This window comes from Mus pahari, chromosome 13 (genome assembly GCF_900095145.1).
Source record: "Mus pahari chromosome 13, PAHARI_EIJ_v1.1, whole genome shotgun sequence".
Lineage (NCBI taxonomy): Eukaryota > Metazoa > Chordata > Mammalia > Rodentia > Muridae > Mus > Mus pahari.
Genome location: NC_034602.1, coordinates 45,814,164 through 45,839,467, shown reverse-complemented (window position 1 = coordinate 45,839,467; position 25,304 = coordinate 45,814,164). Strand labels below are relative to the sequence as shown.

General features: G+C 45.2%; 1 protein-coding gene across 1 annotated transcript; it reads left to right on the top strand.

Annotated features, from left to right (window-relative positions):
* The first annotated feature begins 14,664 nt into the window (after window positions 1–14,664).
* Cckar (cholecystokinin A receptor) lies at window positions 14,665–23,418 on the top strand. Its single transcript, XM_021211216.1, has 5 exons — window positions 14,665–14,984; window positions 15,703–15,954; window positions 19,104–19,365; window positions 20,707–20,834; window positions 21,736–23,418. The coding sequence occupies exons 1-5, from the start codon at window positions 14,873–14,875 to the stop codon at window positions 22,293–22,295; spliced, it is 1,314 nt and encodes a 437-aa protein (XP_021066875.1). The 5' UTR covers window positions 14,665–14,872; the 3' UTR covers window positions 22,296–23,418.
* The last annotated feature ends 1,886 nt before the right edge of the window (window positions 23,419–25,304 follow it).

Below are 25,304 nucleotides of genomic sequence, written 5' to 3'. Positions count from 1 at the left end.
GAGGGTTCCTGGGGGTAGGGAAAGGTGTCACCGTAAGTGTTGACGTTGGAGGAACAGTTCATGACTGGGTTATAGATGTGAGAACATGAACCTGTGCATGCACTGAAGTTCATGAAACTATGCTCATAGCCTCCAGTGTCAATTTTACTGTACAGTAATTTAAAACACTGATTTAAAATTTTCTCATATGTAGGAGGAGGACTTGGCCAGGTATATAGAGACTTGGGAGTTACTTCCAAGCAGGCATGATGTTTAATAAGTGCATTCATTCATTCATTCATTCATTCATTCATCTCTTCATGCATGCATTCACATTAATCAAGCATTAAGGCTATGCAGAAGGTAGAATTTCCACTCACAGGGTCTAGTGGAGGCAATGAAAATGTAGACACATGTCTTGAGAGGGCTTGACGGACGTTGCATGTGGTGACTGGAGACACCTTAAAGGGGACCTAGGTAAGAAAGACTGCTATTTCCTGGGAGTGTTGCACAATAACTCCCCTGTCCTCCCATGCCTTAGAGAAGCGAGTCCTGTTCATAAAGAGGGTTCATGCCTGTCGATCACATGACTGACATACAGAAAGGCTCGCAGCCATTTGTTCAGCCTCACAGGAAGCTGCTTGGTCCCTCAGCACCAGCGACTGACTTTAAGAACAATGGTTTTGTACGCAATTTCACAAAGGGGAGGAGTGGACAGGATGTCTCTGCATCTCTCCAAGCTGGGGTTATTATGACAAATGCTCTTGTAAATTTTGTTTAGAAGTTACTGAATGGAAACAATTTCCCTTCTATGCAGGCTTTCCCCTGCTGTGCTAACCATTTGATTTCTTCAACATTGGCTGGAAATGAAAATAAAACAGACCCGTTGTGGAAGTTATGAACTAAAATCAGACATTATTTTTTTCTACTATTCGGCCTAAAAGATGTTTATGATGTTCAGTTTTATTCTTCTGTAGAAAATAAATCTATAGCCAATAGGGTAAAGCTGGAGGTAGGCATGACTTAATCTTTGTGCTTTCTTAAGATTAGCAGCAGATAAGAGTCAATAATTACCTGTGAGTACTTATTATACACTAAAAGAAGATATATTAGACACGGTTAAGCCATAGTTTAAATCAGAGTACAAAAGCAAGTCCATTAATAAATAACAAAAAGGGGATGATATAAAAACAAAGGGAAGATAATTCACACACAAAAATGCATCAATATGTTGGCCAGCACTTCAAAATGAAAAATAATAAAAAGAAATCATTTTTTATCCATAAGCATGGAAAAAATTGGAAACATTAATAATTAAAGTAATGCTTGCACATGGGCATATCATAGAGTCTAAAACAGTGTTAGAGGGAATAGAACCAGCTTTGTAGGGAAATTTGACACATCCACCTTTTATAATTATGTGTTTGTGGGGGGAGGGTATGGGCATCTAAGTGCAGGTACCCACAGAGGTGTGGGACCCCCTGGAACTGACTACCAGGTAGATGTGAGCTTCCCAGTGTGATGCTGGGAACAAAAGTCTGGTCCTCTGCAAGAGCAGTATGTGCTCTTAACCACTGAGCCATCTCCTAGCCATGATCCAGAGGAGCTCTCTACATGTGTGTTTGTATACCTGGAACTCTCAGAGGCCATAGAAGGATAACACATCTTCTGGAGCTGGAGCTACAGACAGTTTTAAGCTACTATGTGGGTGCTGGGAATTGAACCTGGGTCCTCTGGAAGAGCAGCAGATAGTGCTTTTAAACCACTGTGCGCCCCCCCCCCATTTATATATTTTTAAACCTATGTATTCTGTCACCCCATAGTTCTGGGATTCAGTGTTTTTTATAGACAAATCTCTGCCTCTGTGTTTGAGATGATGCACAGAAATATTTACTGAGGTTTTGTTTGGAAAATAAAAATTCTAGAAGCCAGCCAGTCATGTAGAAAGAGATTTGCGGTAGGGTTTGTCTTACTGTGGAATACTAACTACACAGAAGCTTAAGCGGCAAAAAAAAATTATAAGAACAAAAAGGGGAGGAGCATGAACGTGTCCTTTGTATAAACTTGCAAATAACATTCAACCATGCCAGGAAATGTTCAGACATGTAAATACTCAGTGAATTCTCAAAATGATATAAGTGAATTGATCACCATGGTTACTTCGCGAGGAATGGATCAACTGAAGAAAAGGACTTTGGACAGCATCTATAATGTTGACTTTTTACAAGCCTGTATTAAATCACAACAACACTTTTAAAATAATTATAAAAAATAGGAGGCAACAAGCTGTGTCTATCTCGAAACCTGGGGATGCTGTCAGGTTACTCATCCACTTGGGTGCATAGTCGGGTTTTTAACAAGCTCATGAACTCTCTGGCTGAATATTGAAAATTATATACTTCTTAACTTTTTGTCATACTGGGTTTCCAAAGAGGATCTGTGTGTGTCTACTCTGACAACTCTTAGAATGGTACAGAGTTAGTTGGCTTATAAACAAAGAGAGGGCATACATATTCCTCAGTTCCTGAATCTGGGAACTGCAAGATCAAGACGGAACAAGGTTTGGTGAGGGCTGCTTTCTGACTCGTGGACAGACACTTTTCTGTGTTCTCTTGTGTCAAAGGGTGAAGAGGGCTGTAAGCACTCCTGTTGTAGCTTAATCATCTCCACCTGCCTCCAGAGGTGGGGACAGGACTTGATGCAGAAGTAGAGGACGTTGACATTTGGGTCCCAGCATCATTCAAGACCCCCAAAATGTCAAGAAGTATTTTAGTGGGAAACACTGTGCTTTGTGGTGGCTTCGAGGAAGTGACCCAGCCTCTCCCCCAGACAAGGGTTACAGGGATGCCTACCTAGAAAGGACATCACTTAAGAGCCTTGAGCTTTCAAAGCGGTTTGCATCACATGTAAAACAGATCATTTTACCCGGTCCAAGAATCCTATTTCAGACTCAGATTTTTCGCTACCTGTAGGATTGATAAAATGACATCAAGTGACCTCAGTTCTATCAATTCAGTCTCTTGACCATCCAACACTTAGTGAATGTGAACAGTGCACTAGAAACTACAGAAATGGATGGGGTCTAATACACCATTGAAAGTGGTCAGCAGGGGAGGGCTCTCACCCTGGGACTCAGGTGAGATCGCCATCTTGTATCCTGGGTCTCTCAGAGACCAGTCCATGCAGGAGAGTGCACAGGCTGCAGAAGCAACAGAGCTTCTTGGACAGGGTCCCTTCAGGCCTTCATCTTCAGCCAGGAGGCAGAGCTGAGCTCCAGGCCTCTGTGCACCTTCCCTGCAAGAGGAGAGCTTGCCTGCAGAGAGTGCTCTAACCACTGGGACTCAAGAGAGAGCTGGACTCCCAGGAGACCTGACAGAGGCTAACAGAATCACAGGAGGAACAAGCTCCAGCCAGAGACAGCTAGAACATCTAACAGCAGAGANTACCAGATGGCAAAAGGCAAACAAAAGAATCTTACTAACAGAAACCAAGACCACTCGGGATTATCGGAACCCAGTACTCCCATCACAGTGAGTCCTGGATACCCCAACACACCCGAAAATCAAGATTCAGATTTAAAATCATATCTCGCGATGCTGGTAGAGGATTTTAAGAAGGGCATTAAATAAAGAAATAAAGGAGAATACTACTAAATAGTTAAAAGTACTTAAAGAGGAAGCACAAAAATCCCTTAAAGAATTACAAGAAAACACAACCAACCAAACAGGTTATGGAATTGAACGAAAACCATCCAAGATCTAAAAATGGAAGTAGAAACTATAAAGAAAACTCAAAGGGTTGACAACTCTAGAGATAGAAATCCTAGGAATGAAATCAGGAACCATAGATGTGAGCATCAGAAACAGAATACAAGAGATGGAAGAGAGAATCTCAGATGCAGACAATTCCATAGAAAACATGGACACAACAATCAAAGAAAATGCAAAATGCAAAAAGATCCTAACTCAAACCATCCAGGCCAGGAAATCCAGGACACAATGAGAAGACCAATCCTAAGGATAATAGGTATAGATGAGAATAAAGATTTTCAACTTAAAGGGCCAGCAAATATCTTCAACAAAATTATAGAAGGAAACTTCCCGAACCTAAAGAACTAGATGCCCATAAACATACAAGAAGCCTACAGAACTCCTCCCGACACATAATAATCAGAATAACAAATGCACTAAATAAAGATAGAATATTAAAAGCAGTAAGGGAAAAAGGTCAAGTAACATATAAAGGCAGGCCTATTAGAATTTCACCAGACTTCTCACCAGAGACTATGAAAGCCAGAAGAGCCTGAACATACGTTATACAGACCCTAAGAGAACACAAATGCCAGCCCAGGCTACTATACCCAGAAAAACTCTCAATTTCCATAGATGGGAAAAACCAAAGTATTCCATGACAAAATCAAATTCACACAATATCTTTCCACGAATCCAGCCCTTCAAATGATAATAAGGGGGAAAACTCCAATACAAGGAGAGAAATTATACCCTGGAAAAAGCAAGAAAGTAATTCTTCAACAAACCTAAAAGAAGATAGCCACAAGAACAGAATCCCAACTCTAACAACAAGAATAACAGGAAGCAACAATTACTTTTCCTTAATATCTCTTAATATCAATGGACTTAATTCCCCATTAAAAAGACATAGACTAACAGACTGGCTACATAAACAGAACCCAACCTTCTGATGCTTACAGGAAACCCACCTCAGGGACAAAGACAGACACTACCTCAGAGTAAAAGGCTAGAAAACAATTTTCCAAGCAAATGGTCCCAAGAAACAAGCTGGAGTAGCCATTCTAATATGGAATAAAATCTAGTTCCAACCCAAAGTTATCAAAAAAGACAAGGGGCACTTCATACTCTTCAAAGGTAAAATCTTCCAAGATGAACTCTCAATTCTTAATATCTATGTTCCAAATGCAAGGGCAGCCACATTCATTAAAGAAACATTAGTAAAGTTCAAAGCAAACATTGCAAAGACCAAAGTATGGACACTTCGTTCCTTCTTAGATTGGGAAACAAAATACCCATCCATGGAAGGACTTACAATGTCCGGAGCTGAGACAGAGGAAGGACCATCCAGAGACTGTCCCAACCAGGGATCCATCCCATAAACCACCACCAAACCCAGACACTACTGTATATGCCAGAAAGATTTTGTTGACAGGACCCTGATATTTTGCTGACAGGACCCTCTCTTGTGAGGCTATGCCAGTGCCTGGCAAATACAGAAGTGGATGCTCACAGTCCATCTATTGGATGGAACACAGGGCCCCCAATGGAGGAGCTAGAGAAAGTACCCAAGGAGCTAAAGGGGTCTGCAACCCTATAGGAGGAACAACAATATGAACTAACCAGTACCCCCCAGAGCTTGTGTCTCTAGCTGCATATGTAGCAGAAGTTAGCCTAGTCGGCCATCAATGGGATGAGAGGCCCTTGGTCTTGAGATTATGTGCCCCAGCACAGGGGAATGCCAGGGCCAGGAAGCAGGAGTGGGTGGGTTGGGGAGCAGGGTGGAAGGAGGGTATGGGGGCTTTTGGGATAGAATTTAAAATATAAATAAAGAAAAAAATAATAATAAAAGAAAGTGGTCAGAAGGGCACAGGCCACCAGCAGCAGCTCTGGGCTCACTACAGAGAGAGACTGGGGTTTCTATATATATACATATATGCATGTATTGAGAGAGGGGGGCAGACAGACAGATCACATTTAGGGGTGAAAATGCATAAGTTCGGAAAGTTCTCTTAAAATACTTCAACAAATACGAGTGGGACGTTAGAGTGTTAAAGACAGTTAACCTGAGTGAAGATCACATGGTTTTGCTTACTCTGTACTTTTATGTAAGTATAAAAAGAATCCTAATGAAAAGTTAAGATCATTTTGTGATTTGTAGAGTTACTAACATCACTAAACACCATTTCCCAGTGTTTAGAAGAAAGGCTTTTTTTTTTTTCATTAAATTCTAAAGAGTCTTTAATTTCTTTCTTTATTTCTTCCTTGACCAAGTTCTTACTGAGTAGCACTTTGTTCAGCTTCCATGTGTATGTGGGCTTTCTGCTGTTTTTGTTTTTATCGAAGACAGCCTTAATCCATAGGGATCTGATAGAAGGCATGGGATTATTTCAATCTTCTTATATCTGTTGAGACGTCTGTTTTGTGACTGATTACATGGCCAGTTTTGGAGAAGGTACCATGAGGTGCTGAGAGGAGGTATATTCTTTTGGTTTAGGATGAGATGTTCTATAGATACCTGTTAAATCCATTTGGTCCATAACTTCTGTTAGTTTCTATGACACATAGCACTGCATAGTAAACCACAAAGCTGTGCCCCTGGGAGAAGCAGTTACTCTGTCACCAGTTCAGGGTTTTCTAACGTAACTAGATTCCAAATCCAAACATGTCTTATTAACGTATGCATATATATGTATATATTTTAATTCTCAAATCTGACATTCTCCTTTAATTTACTGAACCATAGGGGAGCATAGTACCGAGAGTCCCACCCTGGCTCCACTTTCCTAGGCATTGGGCCAGACAAGCATTATGTGTCTAAACATTTCAAGGCACTTGGGTCTTCAATTGCTCTCACTGTTAGTTCAGCTAATGGACTCAGTAGCTGTTAAAAATCCCAGAATAGAAAGAGGCTACAAGTGGTCGGACTGCTTTCCCACAAGGAGCATGCTGGTTTGCTCCCCACACCTCTGAGGCACATCAACTGCAGGGTTCTAGTGACCCAGGATTGTTCACTGGTCTTGTCCTGGCATAAATAGAGCCTGCTCCTTAGGGATGGGTGAGAACAGTAAGGTTGTTGGGGACAATGACATTCTACCGCACCCCCACTAGTCACAGCTGTCTCTTTACGCCTAGTCTCCCGCTGAGGAACGTGTCCGCTTAATTTGCACAGGGGGAAGACTCTGGATTGGGGACTTAGCAGAAAAGCTGTGGTGAAAGCTGTGTTCTGGATTGGGTTTAGGGCCAGAGGTGGTGTGATTTTCACAGGAGTTTCCCGAGGTCAAGATCAACCTGAGTCCTCTGTTCCCATTTCTGCACGTTGGTCAAGGACTGAGCACCAAGGGAATATGTGGGGGTAGCCTCCTGGTCATGAACCTGGATGCTCTCCTGGTGGAATTCCAGTTACTTCTAGGGTGACGTTGACCACATCAACTTCCTGTATAGAAGGTAGGTACCAGCGTCTCAAGATAATGCAGATGAGAAAGAATTGAAGGCACATGGGAGGGGCTGGTGAGATGGCTCAGCAGGTAAGAGCACTGACTGCTCTTCCGAAGGTCCCGAGTTCAAATCCCAGCAACCACATGGTGCCTCACAACCATCCGTAATGAGATCTGATGTCCTCTGCTGGTGCATCTGAAGTCAGCTACAGTGTACTTATGTGTAATAATAAATAAACCTTTAAAAAATAAAAACTCATTACTTATCTGACAAGAAAAACTACAATAACATCTACTTCCTGCAGTGTGTCTATCCTGTGGCCTGCTAGTTGCACACAGCCACGGACAGAAGTTAATGGGCTGCAACACAAAATTTCAAGCTTATTTAAAACCTAAGGTTTTTTGTGTGTGTGATTATGTTTTGGGACTCAATTAGGCTATCAAGTATGAGCTCTGCAGATGACAATGTCATGTTGCAATGTCAAGGGCTGGACAGGCCCGTTAGAGGGTCACGAGGAATATCACAAAGGAGTTACTATGGTGATGTACAAAGCTGATGCTCTTGTCTTCATAGCACTCCACCCAGATGTGGCCCAGGAGACACATCACCATGACATTCTGAACTCTAGTCATCACTGTGTAAGATAAAACCTGGGAGCCAGTTGCATATACAATGCAGAAATATGTGCCAGTCTGGGATCCAGAGAGAAGGCTCTAGGAGATGTCAGCTATGGGTATCGCCAAGGGTGGGGCTCTTGGTAAAACAGTCTGGGCAGAGAGAACAGTTACTAAGATGTTAGGGGCACTAGCATGGCTAAGGGCTTGGCACAGAAGAAGACATGGGGACGGGAAAGGGAGGAGAAGGAAAGGAAAGATAGGATACAAATGAGAGGCCCAGATCATGCACTCTCCAGCGTCAGGCTGAAGAACCGAAGTGTGCGTAGGAACAACATCCTGATGAGTGTTTTAAAAACAACACACAAAGTATATTCCATGGAGGGTGTAGGGAGGCTCAGGAAGGCAGATTGTACCTTCCTCATATGATAAGTGGCAGTCATATACCACCCTGGGGAGATAGATACAAGTTAGAGCATTGGGCCAAGAGTTATCTTTGGCCTGACAGGAGGAAGAATTCATGAAGTCCCTGTGTGTTGGGATAATGGAGGAAAAGCTCAGCAGGAAGCATGCTGTGACTGGGAGGAGATTATGTCGTGACGAATGAAGCTGGGACACTCCAGACAGGCCAGCTGGGCTGGAGAAGTCTGACTGAAGATGGCAATGTGACAGTTACCAGGACATATCCTGAGTACCATTGAGGAGGCAGGCGTCTGGGAGAAGATGAGAAATAAAAATACACAGACTCTCATTCATATTACTGTGGTTAGGCTTAGGCCAGAAGCTGCAGAGAAGTCAAAATGACATTGGCTTTTATGAAATTAAAAAAAGAAGAAGGAAACCTTCCCCATAAATGAAAGTAATCAGTTCAGGCTCCCAAGTACCTGTGATTACAGGCCTGTGCCGCCAAGTCAGGTTTACATATTCTGAATACAACAGTAGACACTATTAAACCACCACGGGGAAGTACTGCGACTTGGGAAAGGAGAGGAAGGAGGGGTGGGGGAAACGGCTCAGTCATTAAAACGCCAGGTCAGCCTCATGAGTGCTTCACTTAGATCCCCCCACGTGCCTGGAACCTCACAGAAAGGCTGGGTGATGTCCCACTTGTAACCGCAGCCTTGGAAGACAGACAGATCTCTAGAGCAAGCTGGCTAGCAGGACTAGCTCTGTCCACAAGTTCTGGGTCAGATTGCAAGACTCTGCCTCAATGAATAAAGCTGGAGAGAAACTGACAGCAAGCACAGGCCTCTACAGGTGTGCCCACATGTATGTGATGCACATCCACAGAGACATGCAAAAGCATGTATGCATACACATGTACACACACACACACACACACAGAAGAAGATGAAGAAAACTTGAAAAAATTATGCTAAGTGACCACAAAAGACTGCCCCAAATATCCTATGTGTAAAATGCATTTCAAATATTCTAGATGATAACATGAGGATGTTTTTCTTCTTTAACGATGTTTTTAATAAATAATTGCATTTCCCCCAAAACACTACAAAAGCCATTTTTTCTTATTTTGAGGTAGACACTCATTTTTTAAAAATCCCATGTCTGGAGAGTAAATGTCAGGTAGATACTACACACAGAGTATTACTCCAAAACTGCATGGCCGGAAGGGAGCCTTGTACCGGCTAACAAAGGTCATCGGGAGGTGGTACCCTTGAGTGCTTTTGATTTTCCTAGTCAACACAAGCCATAGAAAATTATTTATGTGGGCCCTGGTGACATCTGAGCACACTGCTGTGCACTCCACACACACACACACACACACACACACACACACACACACACACACACACACACTGTGATGGAGAACATGCTTGCCGCTCTCTGAGGGAAGTGTCACCAACGTGAACCCATTTTACGGGTAAAGTAATAGAAACTCAAGAGAGGCGATGCTAAATCTCAAGGGCTCTGCGGTGGCACGCGCATGTGGAGGTCAAAGGTCACTGGGTCTCTTTCTGGATCCCTCTCCACCTTGTTTTCTTGAGGCAAGGACTCTCCCTGAACTTTCAGTTCACAGATTTGGCTAGGCTAGAAACCAGCAAACACCAGGGACCCTCCTATCTCGCTCCCCTGCACTAGAGTTACAGAGAGGCGGCACCCGTTCAACCTTATCCGGGTGCTAAAAATCCAAACTCCGCCCCCCCTGCTTAAGAAGCACCCTACAGGCAAAGCTACCACTCCTGCCCCACTTGTTAAACAGCAGACTCATCAAAAAGACGTGCCTCTCCCTGTAGTAAGGCACAGGGTTGGTTTTTCTGCAGTGGGAACCCACTGTGACTTCTCCAAAATGGTGGTCGGGGAAGAAGCGCACAGAGCATCAGACACCCACCCTCCCTTCCCCGCGGGTACCCAACTTGCCCAGCACACAGTGAGAAAGAAGGGAAATTCCAACCTGTCCCTCACAGAAGGCTGAGCCGTTAGATGAAAGACACTGAACAATGAGGAGTTTAGATGGTTACTTTCTGAGCAGCCAGCTTTGAGAAATGTCACACTGCCCTACCTGTGAATTGGGTCTTCACACCAGCAATCATCATTAACAGCGCCTGGCTGTCAGAGGGGTTTCTCTCAAATGGCTGCAGATTAGAAAAGCCATCCTGGGGGGCCCCGAAACTTACTTAAATATACCTTTTGCCCACTAGTGGTTAATGTTATATAATGAGGAAAGTACCGCACGCCAATCTTGGTGTTTTAAAAGGATTGGTTCCTAAAACAGAAATGAGCTTAAGCAGCCTTTAATCATCTCATCACCCAGGACCCCATAGAAATCACTCATCATCTTCTGTAGATCAGTCTTTGGCAGAAAAGACCCTGAAATCCAAAAGGCTATTCAAATGGAGGGCATGCTCAGGCTCAGCCCTAACTGCTATTTTGTATCTCCCAACTGAGAGACACTTAAACCATTCTTCAATTTGGACAATTGTTGCCAATTCACCTGGAATTGCTACCAATCAAAGCATGTAGCATTTCTAGCATGACCCACCACCCTTCCCAGCGATCTCTCCAGCGGACTGAGCATGCCTGAGGATAGAAATTCCAACCACTTGGCTCACGTTGGCATCTAACACAGGTGATGCCCCGTGAGGGCGTTTGTTAAAAGTACATTGGGGAAACAGTAAGAACTCGAATCTAGGTGCTCAGAGCCCATGTAAAGCTTAAAGCTGGACACGGTGGCATATGTCTGTAATCTCAGCACTCCTGTGGTGGGGTAGAATATAGACAGGAGAAACCCATCGATTCACAGGATCCCAACATACACAGCAGTGAACCACTCCTAAAACCCCATCTCAAACAAGGTAGAAGATAAAGACCAAAGCTCAAGATTGTTTTCTGTCAAACACTCACTGTGGTACACACGGGTCTGCACTCACACAACTGTGTGTGCCCACACCCCACAAGTATGCTGTGGGCACTCACACAACTGTGCGTGCCCACACCCCACAAGTATGGGCTTGAAGTATGTGGGCTTGAAGAAGTGCATCAGATACCCTGGCTCCCTCCTCACTCCCAGTGGGTTTTGCTTTTAAGTAACAATTAAATGTCACTGGCTCACAAACTGAGTGAAAACTCCAGGGACGGCCAGGAGAGCAGCCATGTTACCAAGCTAGAGAAAGGGTTGACAAGCAACAAAATGTTGGCTCCCCTTCCTGCCCACTGTTTTTGCATTCCCATTAATCCCCTGTTTATATCCCACATGCTGTGTGGGGACACTGGCCGGATAAACCCTTAATCTAGCCATGATGATGGGGATAAAGACAGCACTCCTAGAGCTAACTTTATCAGTTAATAATGACGACTAGAATCCAGGCCTTGTCATACATGTTTCCCGTGTGTGTTTCTGTTCATAGGCAGTGTCGCTTATCCTGTTTACAAATGGGTGAGCTCAGGTTCTATGCCAGTGTGAGTGCCAGGCTCCCAATCCTTGAGTCTGGTCCTCATGCCCTCACTGGCCTCTGGGAAACTCCCCCACAGAAGACTGCAAGCCATCTGGCCTCTGACCCACTTGGGGATACTAGATGGGAATGCAGCACCCTTGGCCAGGGCTGAAGAATGGAAAGGGGGTTGTTCAGTCCCCGTCATTCAGTCACTAAGCCTGGTTGTTGAGAGGTGCAGTGAAGTCTTTGGAACACAGCATTCAGATGTGTGACAACCCTTGCTGGGGGTCTGTAGAGTCTCTAATATTCCCTCCCTGCTTCCTTCCAGAGAGGAAAGAAGAAAGGAAAGGAAGAGAGGAAGGAAGAAGGAAATGCAGAACCTAGCCAAACTGGGCTCCATTTTGGCTCAGAGCAGGTTCAACCCAAGCCCTCAGCTCTTTAGCATGTGATAGCCCCATGAACCCCAACAAGAGGATCCTCCATGGCGGGTCATGCCTGGGTCAAACTTAAGCACCAGTGGAGATGTGACAGTTGTGGCCAGGCTTTAAAGCAATGCTTTTCCCAACCAACTGGGACATTGTGACATGGGATCCCTTATTGCCCCCTGCCCCCCCAGCTAGCCAAGTTGGTACTCAGTCGCCAATACTAGAATACCCAAGACATTGTGAGGAACAGGAAGGGAGGGGCCTGAGGTTAGGGCTGGCAGGTCATAAGTGAGTTGGGTAAGGGGTGGTGACAGTCATCACCAGCAAGTCATGAGTCCAGGGGGTTGGTGTTCAGTCAGGGTTCTCTAGAGGAATAGAACAGAGAGAATGAAAAGATGTGTGTGTGTATGCATATATATATGCATATATATATCTTTAATTTCATACATCCATATGCACGCGTGCACACACACACAATTAAAATCAACTTTCACTGAAATAGTAACAACTGTCTCACACCAGAGAAGCTAAGAGCCTAGTGGTTGCTCTGATCTCAGGGGCCCCCTCAGCTGTCAGAGGAGTCCCACAGTGACTGCTCACAGCAGACAGTCAGAGGCCACGGTCATTGTTCAGCACAGAAAGCTAAGTACGGGTCTTAGAACTCTCAGTCTAGCACTAAAGACTGAAGCTTTCCGGGGTCTGCCTGGGAAGCCTGGAGACTCTGGCTCTCTATCTGAGACAGGCGCACTAGCAGCTGCAGCAACAACAGAATGAGTTGACTCTGTGAAGAGTGAGCAAAAGGCCAGTATCTCCCTTCCCCTGAGCCTTTATCGGGGCTGCTACCAGAAGATGCAGCCAGCACTGGAGGTGGATCTTCCCACATGTAGTAGAGCCATTGGGTCAATTCCTCAGTTGAGGCTCCCTACGCAGGTGATTCTAAGTGTGGCAAGGTGATGTTGAAAACCATCACACCCCGATAATGTTTTCAGTGGAAGGCTTGCACCCTACCTTCTGCTAATTACTGCGCCTTCGTGGACCAGCCTCTCTCTGTCACAAAGTCTATGAAGCCATTTTGATCGCCACCTGATGAAGAAAGAGCACTGGTTAAGTCACAAACTGTGCATGGCACTTTTCCAGCACGTACCCAGGGAAGCTAGAACTTGATCCCTGATCCGTGTGATACCGAAGTTTGTCTTGCTAATACCTACGCACCTTTCCTCTGGTTTCTGCCCCTCCCGTCTGGTTTCTGACACCTTGCCCCAAACAGGAAAAGACATTTTAGCACTGTCCTCACAGCCCCTCATCCTAAGCATCTATGTGAAGAGTGCCAGTTCGTTCTTGGGCCGGGGAGGAGTCAGCACTCTGTCAGTGGAAAATGTGGGCACAGGGGTGCCAGGGTTACCTAGCAAATAGATCAGGCCATAGTGTGATGGGACAAACCAGCCAAAAACGCAGATGCTAATGTGTTGCTTGTTTCTCAGATATTCAAACTGACACCACTTGTACAGCGAAGGGCTTTTAAATATTGTGTAACTTTCTAAAAAAAAAAAATCCAGGCCTCTGAACAGGTCTCTCAAACTAACCTCCCATCCCTCCCCCACCCCCACCCCCAACATTCCCTAACTTATTCCTACTTCTCTCATTCAATTAGGCCAAGCTCATTACTGCCTAAGGCCCTTTGCATCAGCTGTGAGCTCTGCAAAGCCTGCTGTGTCTCCTGCTTGGACGCTTTCTTACTTATATCTCAGGTCTTGCCACCAGTACCCAAGACCCCTATTAGGGAGATCTTTCCTCCATGTCTCTCCACGCTTAACAGCCTCTGGGGTGGTCTTCTTGTTTCCTGGAATGCTTGAAAAGTGCTCAACAAATGGTTGACTCTTAGGGAACGGGTCTGGGTTGAGTGGACAAAGCAAAAACAAGCAAACAAGATAAGCAAGTGGACACAAATGTTGCTGATTTCTGTAGTACTAAGGACCTAGGAATCTGTATTCGGAAAAGTCCCCATTTCTGGTTAACAAGGGCAAAGACCACACGCCATAGCACAGTGCTTGGTAACACCTTAACAACCACCGGCAGCTGTCCATATATACCGATGGGCAAGGCTCCAAAGCTAAAAGGCACTAATTGCTTTTATATAAGGAGATAGGAATGCAGTCCTTCTGTGTCCCTTAGTCCTGATGGTCTGCATTATCGGATCTGTTACTATGTTAATTGATGCTGTCTCACACAGTTCAGGCTTCACCCTGAATATGTCTGGGACAATGACAGGCAGAGAGGAGAGGTAATAATTGGAGTGTTCTCTCTCTCTCTCTCTCTCTCTCTCTCTCTCTCTCTCTCTCTCTCTCTCTCTCTCCACACACACACACACACACACACACACACACTCTGTTCACTGTGTGTGTGTGTGTGTGTGTGTGTGTGTGTGATGTGCCCCCATTCTGGGAAGGGTTAATGCGCAGCCAGGCTGCCTATCTATGCTCAGGGCCTCAGACTGGCCCAGGAGTGGGAGGGGTGGGCCTGGAAGGTGGAGTGGAGCGGGCTTGACTTGCACCACTGCCTTCTCCCCACAGGAGTGCAAATGCATGCCCAGATGGTCTGAGAATGCTGAACTCCAGTTGCCTTTAGGAATGGCTGCAGAGCCCACACCTGGATCTCTCCCCTCCCTGCTCCTCCACAGCAGGCAGGCTGCATTTGGGAGACTCTATGATCATTAGAGGAGAGAGGCAGGAGTGAGCCGTTCACTAGCTTGCCAGCACTTGGTAGGAAGCGGCAGGATGGACGTGGTCGACAGCCTTCTTATGAATGGGAGCAACATCACTCCCCCCTGTGAACTCGGACTGGACAATGAGACGCTTTTCTGCCTGGATCAACCTCAGCCTTCTAAAGGTAGGTGCCAGAGGCTACGGTTAGAATTCAGAAAACTACCGAAGTAAGGGAGATAGAGCAACAGCAAGGCTAATTGAAATATACATATGCCATGTGGGGTGTGTGTGTGTGTGTGTGTGTGTGTGTGTGTGTGCAAAGTCCCTGTGAGACAAAGCTAAATGAAGTTGTATGTTCAGAAGTTTGGATAAAAGAGTAAGAGAAATCTACAGTCAAATATGTTTAGTGTTCCCATGGGAGAGTTGGGGGCTCATGTAGGACTTGGGGGGAGTGGGGCGATGATAAAAGCATTGAAGAGACACAGGAAGAAAGGGGTGCCAAGTGTAGAAGTCTGAACTTAGAAGCAGTACAGAAAAGGCACTGTCACAGGGCAGAGGTTGCTTTTTCTTAGGGGAAACCCAGCATGAAGAAGTAATTAAAGCAAAATAAATGTTTAGCCTCAGGGAAAGAAAGCCAGAAGCATTGGGAAACATTGTCCTTAGGAAAAACTGCTTTCCTGAGGGATCCGTGAACATCCCAACCCTTAAAAAGCAATCGGATCACCCTGTGTTTTCCTGGGGTTGCTTCTGAATGATAGAGCTAGTTCAGGAATACTTGGGTTCAGTGATGCATACCCTTGGGAACTTCATCAAGGACTAGCCTCTCCCCTGGGGGCCTAAGGTTTTTATCATGTTCTACCCTCTAAATCCCCCTCCCTCCAACTCTTCCCTTTGCTCGGCAGAGTGGCAGTCTGCAGTGCAGATTCTCCTGTACTCCTTCATATTCCTTCTCAGTGTGCTGGGGAACACGCTGGTTATCACGGTGCTGATTCGAAACAAGAGGATGCGGACTGTCACCAACATCTTCCTGCTGTCCCTGGCTGTCAGTGACCTCATGCTTTGCCTCTTCTGCATGCCATTCAACCTCATTCCCAATCTGCTCAAGGATTTCATCTTTGGAAGTGCTGTGTGCAAGACTACCACCTACTTCATGGGTGAGTCCTGCAGGTGTGACCCCAAACCCTCCCTTTGTCAGCCTCTTGACATTCACAGCAGAGAGTCACAGCCCTGCTGGGTTCTGAAGTACCAAGCATCTGGCAGTCTGAGCCTGGGTGCAAGCACACAGGTGTTTTCTTCACAGCACATCCGTCCTCCTCATGCCAGGAAGAGTGTGTGTGTGTGTGTGTGTGTGTGTGTGTGTGTGTGTGTGTGTGTGAAGTTGGTACAAAACCACCATAGAGATTGAGTAGGCTTTGCAGAGGGACAAAAAGTCATAGGTGACTTCAAGTTACTCCATGGTTTTTGGTGGCAGTTGTCCTTTTAACTCCCAACTTGGGTCAGGGCTTCTTGGAATGGAGAGGGTTCATGGGATCAGGGATCTTGAGTGTTGTGGTTTTTGTTCTGTGAGAAATGCAGGCTATTTTTAACTATTTTATCAAAGTATAGCTTCTCTTCTCAGGATTCACTTTCCAGACTGTTCTGTCAAAGCTTGGGGGCATCTTAGACCAGGGGAGAGAGAGAGAGAGAGAGAGAGAGAGAGAGAGAGAGAGAGAGAGAGAGAGAGAGTAATACGAAGCTGAATGTGTTCCTAGGGACCATAAACAATGACTTAGCACCTGATTGGATGAGCTATGTTGCTTGCTGCTTATATCAAACACAATGATGGTTATAATAAAACTCGTAAGCTGGGAAAAATCAACAAATATTACAACGAAGCTATTTTTTTTTAGAGTTTTTTATGCACCAGGTATTTTGCTGAGCACTTTTACTCCCATGATCTTGTCTCCCAACCACCTGGTGAGTAACTATCACTAATTCTTCCGTGGCTCACCAAGTACATGCATGAGTGGGAATTGTGGTGGCCAGGATTTGAACTTGGATTAGCAGGTACCACAGTGGTGAGCGCACGCCTCAGTATGCCAGCTGCTGTGGTTCCCCTAACCCTGAACAGAAACATGTTCCTTGGCCCTCTTTGTCTGGCATATTGCCTTATCCCTTGCCCATGCTCTGAACTAACTAGGAAAGAGAGAAGGTGAGAAGTGTGTGTATAAGGGGGATGTTTGGTTCTGACTGGCCTGTATAAAATGGACAGCCCTGAGTTGGTCTAGGGTAATCTTCTGAGGACCAGAAAGCTTTAAAAGTCTTAATTTTTCCCAGTGGAGTGTGCAGATCCCAACACAAGACACAATGCTGATGAATCCCTGACCTTCGTACCCTGAGATAAGTAACCAAGAACATGTCCTCTGTGTTCGGGTCTCCTGAATGTATTCTAAAGCCTAAAAAATGAGAAGGTTCTCCTTTAGCTACTGAAGCAGTACTGAGAGCTCTTTACCTTCTGAGGCCCTCCCAGGGGTCTCACAGGTACAACACCCTGCTCTGGCTAAGATGCCAGAGCAGGGATGAGAGTTAATATAGGACTCCCATCATCAGTGAACAGTCACCCAGCTCTGAAGGCCTTGGAACTGTCTGCTTTAAGGTGCTCAGTTCTGTGCTGTGTGTGAATTTCACCACAGAACAGTTTTAAGAGCCAAAATTAAACAGCAAAATAATTCTGGAATTACTTAGAATGTCATAATAGCTTACTTTTTTAAAGTCACTTTTCTTGTTGTTTGGCATTGGTTTTGTTTTGTTTGTTTGTTTGTTTGTTTGTTTTTTGATTGTTTATTTGGGGCAGGATTCTGAAGGTTGACTGACCTGTGGCAAGTTACCGTATAGCTTAGGTTGACAAGCCCCACCATGCCCAGGGCTTTGTTAAATTTCTCATTCTGGTGACTTAGAGCCTTCTGTCTATTTTGTGGTCTCTCCAATACAACTCTAACAACACTCATCAAATACCTAATTTTGTGTGGGGCTTGGGAGTGTTGGTGTGCTGGTCTGAATGTGGGTTTATAGTGACTGTGGAACCACTGTACAGAAAAAACTCAGCAGGATTTAAAGCTAGCCTTTTAATTCTAAGTCGTAGGCTCTTTAGGGTGAAGTCCAGTAAAACACAGTAAGTGGTTCTACCCAAGAAAAGAGAGAAAGAAAGGAAGAAAGAAAGGGAGGGAGGGAGAGAGAAGGAAGGAAGGAAGGAAGGAAGGAAGGAAGGAAGGAAGGAAGGAAGGAAGGAAGGAAGGAGAGAAAAGAAAGGAAGAAAGAAAGGAAGAGAGGGGGGAGGGAGGGAGGAAAGGGGAAAAAGCTTTTACTTAATGGTTTTAGAATAAGATTATACATGGCTTTTAGGGAGTTAATCTCTCTCTATCCTGGTAAGGAATGATGTTTTAGGGTGCTAAGCTTAGAAAGTCTGTTCCCAGATCTGTTGGTGACAGCTCGTTGGTGAGTGATGGTTCTCGGACCTGAAAGTTCTAAGGAGGGCGTAAAGCATAAGACAGAATCAGCATGCACACCCAACACAATCGGGAGTAGGGACTCCTCCTTAGTGTCTGCAGGCAGACGCTATAGAGGAGATATAACATGTCTTTCCCACTCTAGTCAGGATACATGTCCACTTTCTTACAGAGGCAGAAGGGCAAGACCCTGCTTCTCCCCCACAGAGAAACCTTTAGATCACTCTAGAACCTTTTCTCTGTCACTTTTTTTTTTTCTTTTGGCGGGGGGTGGGGGACTGGGCTTTTTTTTTTTTTTTTCAACAGATGTTTTAAATTTAAGGATGTCTCCCTCCTTTAAATTGTGTATTAGAAATTGTGGGCAAGTCAATGCTTCAGGCTCATGCCAGTGACCTTTGGCAACATGCAGTCCTGAAGAATTTCTGCCTTTTAATGTCAATTTGACCACAGGCCCCTGATCAAAATTAGAGCTCTTCTAAGGTTTCCAAAAAGCCCTTCTGTGGGATGGCAACTTATTTTTATCCCCTTGTTTATTAATTAATGAGTACCTTCAGTCCAAGCTGGAATTAAGACTGCAACCAAAGCTCAATAAACTTTACCCAAAAATTGGCGGTGAGATGTTTTGGCGATGTATAACTGCCTTAAGTCCATTTCAGTACGAAGCTGGGACTAAATCGTCTTTTTAATATATACATAGTCTCTCTTTACCCCTTGTGCGTTCTCCTGCGATTCTGAACCGAAGCTCTGATAAACTTAAGCTAATGTACAAATAAAGTCTGGAGTCAACACCTGAGCACGGCCCTCTTTGTTCCTCCCAGGCACTTCCGTGAGTGTTTCCACCTTCAACCTGGTAGCCATCTCTCTGGAGAGGTACGGCGCCATCTGCAGACCCCTACAATCCCGCGTCTGGCAAACAAAGTCCCATGCTTTGAAGGTCATCGCTGCCACCTGGTGCCTCTCCTTTACCATCATGACTCCGTACCCCATTTACAGCAACTTGGTGCCATTTACTAAAAATAACAACCAGACAGCGAACATGTGCCGCTTCCTGTTGCCAAGTGACGCTATGCAGCAGTCCTGGTAAGGCAGTGCTTCGCTCATCCTTCCAGGCGCGGTGAAGTCTAAGTTAGCAATGTGAGGGACCGGAAAGCCTCGCCAGATACCTGCAGGACAGATTCCCTAAAGGCTTTCTAAGGAGGGTTACATTTACTAATTATAGGACTGTTTTAGAAGCAGGAAGTAGACACTCAGAAGTGGCTTAAAACCCAGGTCATGTTCCGTTGCTGTCTTTCTTTTCATTCAACAAAGTAGCTTGAACATACAAAAAGGCATTACGCTGAGAAAGAGACAAGACTTATCAAAACATGTCCATGTGCAATGAGAAATGGCCTAGCCACTGTTTGCCTCTGACAATTGTATGGTCTAATCTGTAACCTACACACGCCAGACTACAAAAGTGATTTAGGGGCCAGACTCACTGAGCAGGAGGCTGTGAATTCTCAACCATCCACTGTGTTTAGAGAAAGCATAGCTCAATCCTGTCAGGCACAAGACTTTGGCACGAGAAAATTGGCTTCACGGGGTGACAGAGCATGGGTACTTGGAGAGATTTATGGGTAGCAACTGGCACATTTGGTAAAACTGAAAGGTTTTCCAAGATTCTGATCGAAACGTTTAATGGCTCCCATTGGAGAGTCAACATGTTGTATACCCTGATGCACGTCGTCGGGTTTCAGATCTCACCTCTCCTACTAGCTATATGATTTGGGGACACATTTAGTCTCTTCAAGACTCAATATTGTCATCTCTACATTAAGTGTTCAAATAAGAGCAGCTATAAGAATCTTTTATCAAAGGTTCTTCTGTGAATTACACTGAAGCACATACGCAAAAAGCTTTCTCTCACCTGTAGTACCCGGTACTAGTCCTCAAAGGATAGAAACTATTTTCATATTATTTCAACAACTTGGACATGTAATCCATATACTCCCATTATTTTTTTAAGGATTTATCTATTTATTATCCTTGTCATTCATGCTTGAAGCAGGGTCTCACTATGTCACCCAGGCCAGTCTCAAACTCTTAGACTTGAGCAATCCTCCTGCCTCAGGCTCCTGAAGATCAAGGGCTTTAAGTACATACCACATTCCCGGCTTTTCTGTTATCCTTTAACACGTTAGTGGCTTTGGGTCATAGAATGGTTCCACGTTTCTCTACTTTAAGCAGTCTCTCAGAAACACTTCATAGAGTAAAAGAAGCAAACAAGTTCTAACGGTCAAACCTCCAGACATGGACTTTTTAAAGATGCCAAATGCTAGAAATTAATGTGTCTGCTCAGACCGGTTCACCCTCGTCATTCCCGCCCATCAGAACTCGAAGGTCCAGAGTCACTGGTAATTAGATTTCTTTTCATTGTATTAGGCAAACATTCCTGCTGCTCATCCTCTTTCTTATCCCTGGGATTGTGATGGTGGTGGCCTACGGATTGATCTCCCTGGAACTCTACCAAGGAATCCAATTTGATGCCAGCCAAAAGAAACCTGCTAAAGGTACTATCTTTGGCCTGGATGTTTATCCCAAACGAGCTCAGAAGCTTGCTATGTAAGTTAGCTGGGTGTACTCGGGACATGGGGAGCACATGCTGGGGTATTTCTTTCTGAGACTGAGGGTCACAGGGCAGTCGGCAGATCCAGGCTTTCCAAATCGACATGTATAAAAGGAGGAGATATTTCTCCTTGGTAGGGTCCTGAGTGGAATCAAAAGAGACCATTAACATGGGATACAGTGACACACAGAGGACCCTGTCCCCGAGGCTTACTGTCATGTAGTATTAGTAGACAGCCCCTGGGGATTCTGTCCTATACACTACATTAAGGGACACCAGATCCCTGGCCTACAAGCTCAGCTTTTGACTGCTCATTTCCCACCCTCTGCCTCTCTCCCTCACCTCCCTCCTCCCTCGGCCCACTGAACCTGTCCCCAACACCTGTGTTGACACAACTTTTTCCTTCTCGCTCTGTTCCTCTCTCTCCGTTCTTCACTATGTAGATAATGCGGTCTCTCTGGCTTCTATTGACTTTCTCTTGTTACTTGGAGTCCTCAAGATAAAAGTAATCTTAAAACTCAGCAAACAAACACGAAAGAAAACTGAGAAGAGTGTAAATATTTATCTTGTAATAACTTTCAGCTTTCCAGCCTTTGTGTGTAGGATTGTATTACCACCACCATCACCACCACCACCACCACCACCACCACCTATACATGGTTTATATTTCACAGAACTAGTGCAGACTAATACTAATATCAATCAGTACAGGCCAGGCTGCCTGTCCATTTCTCCAGTTCAAGTTCAGCTTGGCCTCTTGGATTGGGGAAGAGTCAGGAACTTTAAGTCTTCTCTCTGGCATGACTTGTCCTGAACATTAAAAATGATGTCACTTTCCCATCCAGAGAAGAGGCTGAGCGGCGGCAGTGGAGGCGGCGGCAGCAGCAGCAGCAGCTACCAATACGAGGATAGTGACGGCTGTTACTTGCAGAAGTCCAGGCCCCCAAGGAAGCTGGAGCTGCGGCAGCTGTCAACCAGCAGCAGTGGTAGCAGAATCAACCGGATCAGGAGCAGCGGTTCTGCTGCCAACCTGATCGCCAAGAAGCGCGTGATCCGCATGCTCATTGTCATCGTGGTCCTCTTCTTCCTGTGCTGGATGCCCATCTTCAGTGCCAATGCCTGGAGGGCATATGACACGGTTTCTGCCGAGAAACACCTCTCAGGGACGCCCATCTCCTTCATCCTCCTCCTCTCGTACACCTCGTCCTGTGTCAACCCCATCATCTACTGCTTCATGAACAAACGCTTTCGCCTGGGCTTCATGGCCACCTTCCCCTGTTGCCCAAATCCTGGTCCCACCGGAGTGAGAGGAGAGGTAGGAGAGGAGGAGGATGGGAGGACCATAAGGGCATCCCTGTCCCGGTATTCCTACAGCCACATGAGCACCTCTGCCCCACCCCCCTGAGCTGTACCTGGTTCACTGCGCAGCAGGAAGGAGGGGACCGGGAACAAGGAGGAAGTGGGAGGGAAGGAGAAGGAAGACCCATTTCTCACGAGGACTCTTCCATGTCTGCTTTTCACCCTTCACATAGTTCTAGAAGGAACTTAAGGCGGGGTCATGAAAAAACGCTAAGACATTTTCCATAATGTTTACCCATGGGAGAAACCTCAGCAGGCCAGCTATAGGGACCCCACTGGGCTTGTGCTACAAATGTCACTGCCAAGTTCACGTTCAAAATGGGGGTGTAGAACTTGATGAGCTTTAGAATTTTCTGGAACGCCCCAGGTGACGTCTTTCCATGGTAACACACTGCTCTGCTCTGTTTTCTTCTGCTCCTGCAGAATTCTGGTCCTCCCCAGGGAAGCCATGCCTACTCCTCACACATCCTACAGCTACACACCTTCTCATGGCCACCAAGGACATATGATCACGCGTGCGTGCACGCGCGCGCACACACACCTCCTCTGGCCTCTTCTGAATAGAGGAGAGTAGTCTGACAAATTTTTAAAGCTTGAGGTGGGTCAAGTACACTCAGGGGTGAAAGCTGAGGTTATCGTCAGAAAAACAGGAAGAATGTGTCTAAAAGACAGGTGTTAGAATTTTTAATTTGGGGTGTGCGAGGACAGTAACTAGAACTGTTTTCTGTCAGCAATGTCAAGCCGCAGAAGGGATGGCGATCTCTACAGTGTAATCTCTCCTCTGTAGCTAATCACAACCTTTTTTTTTTTTAAACCTCAACTTACTTTCTTCTGTTCACCTGTATTTCCTCCTTTCCTCCGGGTAAGAAGGCAGAGGTCCTTACCTGGGGAAGGTTGGTAACGTGTCGTCAGTCCCCCCAAGGAAAACCGGCATGTGGGACTCACTTAATAAGTAGCATTGAATGCCAAAATTATGTATGCTTTTAAATACCATCGATGTAGTTCTCGACAATTGGCTCAGTGTGTGTGTGTGTGAGTGTGTGCGTCTGTGTATATGTGTGCGTAAACTGAACATATGGCTATGTTATCTGTGTGTTAATAACTTGTAAGTGGATATTGGAACTCAACAAGTGTTATCATTCTTCCATAAAAGTCAGAGTATTGTGTGAGCTTCATTTCTTTGCAAAATTAGTGTTGAAAACACTTAACTCTAAGAACTCTGCTTAAAAATAGAAATAAATTACACAATGAAAAGACCGTTTCTAGATAGCATATACTGATCCAGTGTATCAACTACACACGTTGTCTCCCTCCTTCCCTCCCTCCTTTCCTTTCCTTTTTTTCCCCCTTGAACAATATTGTCTTGTCTACTTAAAAAAGTTAGTATGAACCTTTTCAACAGAAATAAGTTTGTATGCACACGTAGAAACTAACAAATATGCAAAGAAAAAGAGTCAAGGAAAGTTAAGTTCAGTGCTAGGAGCTGTCAGTTATCCAAAGAGTGGACATTCGTCTTCTCCTTTCTGTGGGGCCATAACCGTGCACTGATCCAGGCCCCACACTCTCAATCGGCCCCAAACTTTTCTGTGGAAGAGGAAAACAGAGAGTCGCGAGGGATGATAAGACTGCCTTCCTGTGCATCTTACAGTGATGGTCGGGCCTGAGGGGGCATACTGAGGAGCAGCTGCCGAGCTGCCCCTGCTCCCAGCATGTCAAGCCAGGCTAGCCCTGCCTCACTCAGACTTCAGTCTTAGAGGAGTGGCTGGCACCAGCCTCACTGTCAACAGTTTCAGAGCCAAAACGCAGAGTTCAAACTGCAAGGACAAAAGATGTAGGGGATGGAAGTGCCTTTGATATTCGAGTAGGTCTTACATACCTTTTCCTGCCTAAACTAAAGACTGGATCATTCTCTCTGACCCTCTGACAGTATTAGGAAATAAAAGAAGAAAATTAAGAGCCCCGCCATTCCTAGGAACTGCTGGGGTTTGTCAAGGTTTATTAACTTAAAGTCAATGGTCCAGGATTTAGTCAATAGAAATTCAGATATGCAACCCAAGTGGAATTCCCAATAAGCCACTGGGCCATGGTTCTCAACCTTCCTAATGCCGAGTCCCTTTCATAAAGTTCCTCATGTCTTGGTGATCCTAACCATAAAATTGTTTTTGTTGCTACTTTATAACTGTGACTTTTGCTACTGTTATAAACTGTAACATAAATATGTGTTTTCTGATGGTTTTAGGTGACCCCCCCATGGAAGGGTTGGTCATCCCCAGAGGGGCTGTAACCCACAGGTTGAAAAACATTGTTATAGGTAATAATTTTTAGTTTGAGTGCATCCTAAAAGACATCCTATGAGTGTTCCTGTGCCCGCAGAAACACTCCGGTCTGGGTTCATACTGAAGGGTGAAAATATCCTAAAAGAAAATAGGCTGCGAAAGGAAGATGGATGCCCTGTCAATTCACTGATCAGAGCTCTGTTTTTATTAGTCGGACTTTGCTTAAGTACAAGGAAAGATTCCCAGCCCACCGCCCTTGAGTCTTTTTGAAGATGCTGCGGCGGTCCAATTGTAGGTGGGTCCAAGGATCTAGGCGGTCCGAACGATAGTGGGCGGTCCGAGGACGCTGCATTCTGGGAGATCTGGGGAGGTCTTCTCTGTAGCAACTCTGGTATGCCTGTGCGCCTGTGAAGGGCTGATGTTTTGAGGGAGAGTGATTAGTGGAGGTGGGAGACCACAACAATCCTATATATTTTTTAATTTATTTATTATTATTTTCTTTTTTTTCCTTTTTTTTCCCAAATAATTTTTATTATTATTATTTTCTTTATTTACATTTCAAATGCTATCCCAAAAGTTCCCTATACCCCTCCGCCCCTAGTCCCCTAACCACCCACTCCCACTACTTGGCCCAGGCCTTCCCTTGTGCTGGGACATATAAAGTTTGCAAGACCAAGGGACCTCTATTCCCAGTGATGGCCGATTAGGCCATCTTCTGCTACATATGCAGCTAGAGACACAAGCTCAGGGGGTACTGGTTAGTTCATATTGTTGTTCCA